This window comes from Microtus pennsylvanicus, chromosome 5 (assembly GCF_037038515.1).
Source record: "Microtus pennsylvanicus isolate mMicPen1 chromosome 5, mMicPen1.hap1, whole genome shotgun sequence".
NCBI classification, from domain to species: Eukaryota; Metazoa; Chordata; class Mammalia; order Rodentia; family Cricetidae; genus Microtus; species Microtus pennsylvanicus.
The window spans coordinates 68892200-68898577 of record NC_134583.1 but is presented as its reverse complement, the minus strand read 5'-3'; the positions used below and the strand labels follow the sequence as shown (position 1 = coordinate 68898577).

At 51.2% G+C, this 6378-nt stretch overlaps 1 protein-coding gene across 1 annotated transcript; it reads right to left on the bottom strand.

The window, feature by feature from the left end:
* Window positions 1-779: 779 nt before the first annotated feature.
* Orai3 (ORAI calcium release-activated calcium modulator 3) lies at window positions 780-6378 on the bottom strand. Its single transcript, XM_075972379.1, has 2 exons — window positions 5988-6378; window positions 780-2116 (listed from the first exon to the last, which is right to left on the bottom strand). Exons 1-2 carry the CDS (start codon window positions 6213-6215, stop codon window positions 1478-1480), a joined length of 867 nt encoding a protein of 288 aa, XP_075828494.1. The 5' UTR covers window positions 6216-6378; the 3' UTR covers window positions 780-1477.

The following is a 6378-nucleotide window of genomic DNA, read 5'->3' as shown; positions in this document are numbered from 1 at the left end:
ATGCCCTAAGTGGCCTCTCTACAGCAGTCCCTCATTAATTTGACCTCCCTTAGTGTCAAGTTATCCAAGAATGGATGTCTATTGATCATAAGACTGCAATCCTCACGATAGTGTAGGAAAACTATTGGAGTCTAGTTTTACACATTTTAATTAACCAAATAATAAAGACTGTCCAAGGTCTCTCACCGGAAGTCTGACAGGAATTGTGCTCTAAAATTATTGGGCTGCGGGGGGGGGGGGGATTTTTTGTTTGTTTTTTGAGACAGGATTTCTCTTTAATAGTCTTGGCTGTCCTGGAACTAGCTTTTGTAGATCAGGCTAGCCTTGAATTCACAAGCTATCCACCTGTCTCTGCCTCCCAAGTGCTGGGATAAAGGCGTGCACCACCACCGCCTGGCAAAGGAAATCTTTACATGAAAGCACAGGAGATGATGTTTCTTTTTTTGACCCAGTTGAAGGGTACCAAGTCCTTTTTCTCTTTTTTTTTTTTTACTTCTCATTTAGCAATCCCTATATAATGGTAATCAAGGCACAGACTATGTGACTAGCCTTCGCTGCCTCTCTGAAATGGGAAAGACAGACGTGTTTATTGAGATGGCTGTGAGGGCTAAACCAGATAATTTATGACTAGGCCCACAGGATTAGGTGATGACTGGAGTGTAGGAACCAGTTAGAGGCTTGGTCTCTGGGTGACTGTCCGCCCCTGATGGACCTGCACCTGGCCCTTAGGACACGCAACCTTACCCAAGGTTTCCCCTCCACCCATTCACAGCCACAGAAACACGTGAAACAGTTTATTAACAAAAGGTGCGTCAGAAATGCAGCATCTGGAGCGCTCTGCGTTCTAAGGGCTGAACTGTCTGCCTTACCCTTGTCAAGGAGTTGAGGCGGCAGCAGTCAATCTTCAAAGGTTCCTCCTCCCCCAGCTCTGGCCAAAGAGGGTGGGAACAGATGAGTCTAGGGCAGTGGGACAGGCACCACCACAAGTCACCAAGTGGGAAGTCCTAGGGACAGACACCCAGGTCACCTACAGCAGCCCAGTCGGGAAAGGGGAACCCATCAAAACCATGACCGGCAAAAACCCCTCCCAGGATGTCAACTGTGAAATAGATTATAATAGATTACACATAAGCAAGGGTTGACTGCCTTGGAGGACAGGTGTGCAGGCATGTCACCTTCCTGCAGAGGAGCAAGCAAATGCTCAGCACCACTGAAGACCCCACTAGGGCCTCCTCTACTGAGACCATTCTACTTCCTCTCTCCTTTCTCCAGCCAGGCAAGGTGCAGCTTACAAAATCCACTGGACCGTAGTAACGGGATATCCCTGGGAGTGTGGGACGCTGTGCAGGAATTTGGCCTCTTCCTGAGAGTAGTTTACAGTACGTGGCTCAAGTCTGGGGCAACGAATGAGGTCTGTAGATCCCTGGGATCCCTTGCAAATATGGGGCATTAATGTTTCCAAGAGTCTAAGCCAGGCTCACACAGCCTGCAGCTCCCCCTGCAGGCGACTGAGTTCCTCCAACTCCTGCTTGTGACGGTCTGTCTTGTGAGCCACCAAGGATCGGTAGAAATGCAGGGCAAAGGCCATAAACACAAGTCCCACAGGTACCATGATTGCTGTGGAGGCCATAGCTGCCTGCCAACCTGGCCCATGGGCACCACCACACACTTGTCGGGGTGCACAGGCTTTGGAAGGCTGCTGTGGTGTGGCTACAGAAGCAGAGGACGGAGTGAGGTTGGAAGGTAAACTAAGGGTCACCGGTGGCACCTGGGACATAGGTACCACAGGAGCTGGTTTGTTCATGGGTGCCCCAATGGGCATAAACTTGACCCAGCCCACCAGAACAACTTCAGCTAGGAAGAGAAAGGTGCCCAGGGCAGTGGAGAAGCCCCAGGCCAGCTCCACATATCGGTGGAGTCGCTGGTGCGGTGACTGATGGACAGAGTTGAGATTGTGGATGTTGCTCACGGCTTCGATGTGGGGCAGCAGGCACGTGGAGACCATGAGTGCAAAGAGGTGCACGGCTACCAGCACGGTGGTGCAGGCACTGAAGGCCACCAGCAGGCCTGGCGGGTATTCATGGTCACTCTCCAGCTGCACCTCCACCATGGCCACCTGTGGGCACAAGAGGGAGACATGAGTCCCTGTGACAACCTCGTCAGGTGTTCCCTTTTGCCTGGTGAGCAAACTTAGAACAGTGCCTAGAAGATACTCAGCTGCCCCTGCCCACCCCACCCCCTTCCTTTGAGTAGGGTCTTACTGGTTGTGTGTGTGTGTGCCTATGCGGGTTTTTGGTTTTGTTTCATTTTGTTTTTTGTTTTTTCAAAACAAGAGTATTTCTGTGTATCCTTGGCTGTTCTGGAACTCACTCTGTACAGCAGGAGGCTGGGCTCAAACTCAGAGATCCACCTGCTTCTGCCTTCCAAGTGCTGGGATTAAAGGCATGTGCCACCTCCGCCCACCTGTTTGAAATTTGCTAGGCAGGGCTGGAGAGATGGCTCAGAGGTTAAGAGAACTGACTGCTGTTCCAGAGGTCCTGAGTTCAATTCCCAGCAACCACATGATGGCTCACACCCATCTATAATGAGATCTGGTGTCCAGAACACTATATATGTAAAATAAATTTAAAAAAAAGAAATTTGCTAGGCAGCCCAAGTCAAGCTGAAACTGATCCTCCTGCCTCAGCTTTCCCAAGTGCTGGGATAAGCTACCATGCCTTTCAGTTACTCACAGCCCTAACTAAAAGGCTCTGCTGTGTCCTGTACTTTGAGCTCTCCACCTCACCATCAAGCTAACATTTTTCTGAGTTTTTACCTGGTTATAACATACGGGTTAAAAAAGCACAGATTCAGGTAGGAGAAATGGCTCATCGGTTACGAGCACTGGTTGCACCTCTAGGGGACCTGGGTTCAATCCCCAGCACCCACATAGCAGCTCACAACTGTAACTCCAGTTCCAGAGGATCCATGACATCACGCAAGCACATGGTGCAGGCAGACAAAACAGCCATACACATGAAAAAATCTTCAACAACAACAAATCATAGACTCAGAGGCTGGGGATGCACTTCAGTGGTAGGGCCTTGCTTAGCACTCACAAGACTCTAGGTTCTGTCCCCAACCCACAAAAACTGAATGAATGAATGAATGAATGAATGAACAAAGAAAGCGGACTCAGGCTGTGTGGTGACACATTTATTAGCTCACCATGTGGGAAGCTAAAACAGGCCGATCTCAGGCTTGAGCAGTCTGTGCTACATATTGAAACTTTGTTTCCAAAGAATCCAAAAATGCCTTTAAACTCAGAGCTAAAGAGGCGCACCTGGGGCTACTCAGAGACCCTATCTATATCAAATAAATAAATAAATCAGCCGGGCAGCGGTGGCACAGGCCTTTAATCCCAGCTCTCAGGAAGCAAAGGCAGAGAGTCAGAGGCCAGTCTGGTCTACAGCATGAGTTTTAGGATAGCCAGGGCTACACAGAGAAACCCTGTTTCAAAATCTCAAAAAGAAAAAAAAAAGTTACAAAAGCCCCAAACAAAACCTCTCTGGGCTGCTCGGATCCATTCTTAGCTCTACAATCTGTAATCCCCACATAGACTTGCCTCAAATTCACTATCTTCCTGCTTCAGTGAGTAGGATTACAGTTATGTGCTACCTTGGCCAGCTGTGTAATCTTTGAGCAAGTGCCTCCCTCAATTTCCTACATGGAAAAAAAAATGTGGCTAGTATGCTCGTTGAGAATGTTCAGATAATACACATTAGCTGCCACAGAGAGAGCCAGGCACGGACTGAGCTCTATTAGAGCTGATGCTAGCCTCCAAGGCATTCAGAAAAAAGTTACCAACTCCTAAAACTGACAAAGCTTCTTAAGTTTCCAAGTCAATCTAAAAACTTGGCAGATCCAGTGACATCAGGTCCACATTCAAAAATTTCAACTATCCAAACTGAATCACAGCTGCTCATTTCTGACAGGTCAGGGGTCGCCTGGCCGTGTGACTCCACCCAGCAGGCCTGGGCTTTACAAATATTAGAGCTGATGTACAAATTTGGGCTCTAAAGCCAGGCTGCTGAGTCCAAATCCTGTCCCTAGCTGGTTGGGTCCCAACATCTTGGACCTTGTGTCAGCTGAAAAGCTGGCAGTCTAGTCACACCTACTCCACACACATTGGACCTGCTAGAGTGTTGAATGCTTGTTGAAAAAGGATTTCGTGGAGCCCAGGTTAGCCTAGAAACTCTCTGTATAGCCCAAAGCCTTGCTTTTCCTCTCTACCTCAAGTGCAGGGATTATAGGTGTGTTCCACCATGTCTAGTTTCTGCTGGAGATTGAACCTAGGGTGCCCTGAAGGGTAAACACTCTACCACCTAGGCTACATCCGTAGCCTTTGGATACAATTTATATACTGTTAATCTATCTCAGGCCACCTGGGGGTTAAGAGGATTTCCCCTCATTTCTGTGTAAGGATCCGGAGATTTGTACTGGGCCTAGAAGAGAAGGTGCAGGACAGCAGTGGCGTTAAGAAAATAACGTGGAATATTTTGGGAAATTGGGCCATGGCAGACAGTAGGCAGGGGTTTTCACACACAGGGATCTGGGCCAGCCTTAGTTCTGGTTTCTCCCAGGGGTCTGACCCAGTCTTCTCTCCGCAGGACTTGGGCAAGTCCCTGCTCCCAAACCCACACATCCAGCCTGCTGATCCTCAGGGAAGGCCCTGACTCTTCGGCTGCCATCCCAGTGATCTGTAAGATCCGCAGACTGAACTGTTCTCTAGACAAGGGCTGGGCTCCCTCAAATTTTCCAGTAATGACGGGGAGTCGATTCCTTACGTCAAATGTCATCTTCACCAGACACAGTGGGCTTCTCTGGGGAGTCTGAGCCCCTCAGAAACAGCACAGACCAAGAACAACCTTTAGGTTAGATTTTTCATTCAGTTACCGAGGTTGCAGAACAAAGGGAGGTAGTAAGCCAAGTTACTTCTTACATGACCTCACCTGAACTCCCTCCAATGTCTTACACAAGGATACATTGAGGATGCCCTCCCTCCAGGCCGGCTCTCTCCTCCCCGCCCCTCCAATCCTGTGAAGAAAACCTAGAAGAGGTTCACTCTACACCTTTCCCCTGCTGAGTGCCCTGTCAAAACATCAGCTTCCCCCCAGGCCACTTAGCACGTGGCTCTGAAGTTCCTCTGATAAGTGGAGCTCGTCCCGACACACCTAGCTCTAGGGGGTCTCCAGAACACTTCCAGCTCCTCCTGGACAAGTTTGGCAAACCAGTGGCAGCAACCTCAATGATCTCACAACTTCCTACCGACTGCGACTGGAGTGGAGGTCGGCTCAGGGTCGCACAGCTGGCCCGAAGTAGGGAGGAACCAGGACACATCTGTGTTCTGCACCCTGGAATCTTCTTCAGTCCCACTTCCTGAGGCCGCTGCTGGGACCGTTAGTTGATATTATCCTCCCACACCTGCGGTTTATCAGACTCCATTCATCGTTAGCTCCCTGACCAGCTTCCTTCCCCAGCAGCTTCCTCGCCGGCTTCTTACTTTTCGGGGCAACTCTAGCATTCCTCGAGCCTTCTGAGAGGTGGGGGCACCTTCCATGCCCCAGCCCTCTTCCCCTGACCTGGCTGATAACAGCTCACATTCAGCTCGACTTGCCTTTCAACTCTCGCGGACTTGGTAACTAAGCGACTTCTGTGAGAACAGACCTTTTCCCCCACGTCTACTCTCGCAGACCTCTTCGTTCCCTTCTTCCGTGACACCCCTGGGATCGATCTTCCTCAGCCGTTTATATTCTTAAGGCCGTGCCTACAACCCTGTCCCTGACATAAAGGGCTTTTTCCAGTCTCTTGAGATTTCGCTCCTTCCATGACGCTAAAGAAACCCTTCTATTTCGTCCCGCACTCCCTTGGGATCCGTTCTCTTGGCTCCTCGACCGGGAGCCCACCCCGTGCCTCGCCCACCCCGTGTGCCCCTTCCCGCCCCTCACCATGGCGAAGCCCGACAGCAGAGCAGACGTGCGGCTGGAGGCTTTGAGTTTAGCCCGGCTGAGGTAGAGGCGGCGCCAGCTGAGCGCCCGCAGGGAGTGCTGGCTGGCCCCCATAAGATCCAGGTAGCCGCGGTGCACGAACTCCCGGTATGTGGCCGAGCCCGCGGGGCTGTCCACCTCCGGGTTCAACGGGGCCTGTTCGCCCGTGTCCCCCTCGCCGCCCTTCATCCTGAGAACGGCTTACTCCACCCGCGCCGACCGTCACGGAGGAGCCAAGGCGCCTTGGGACCCCAAGAAGGGCTGGTCCAAGCGCGGGCGGGACCCCATCTCTACCAGCCCCAGCGGGAGCAGAAGCGGGTGTCTATAAGGCCCTGGGACCGAAGCAGGAACT

Bases quoted from the DNA above. Each gene is read 5' to 3' on its own strand.
- Orai3 (XM_075972379.1), bottom strand. From the start codon at position 6,215: ATGAAGGGCGGCGAGGGGGACACGGGCGAACAGGCCCCGTTGAACCCG. The intron at 2,117-5,987 runs GTGAGGGGCGGG...TTGTGCCCACAG, and splicing joins TGCTGTCGGGCTTCGCCATG to GTGGCCATGGTGGAGGTGCA.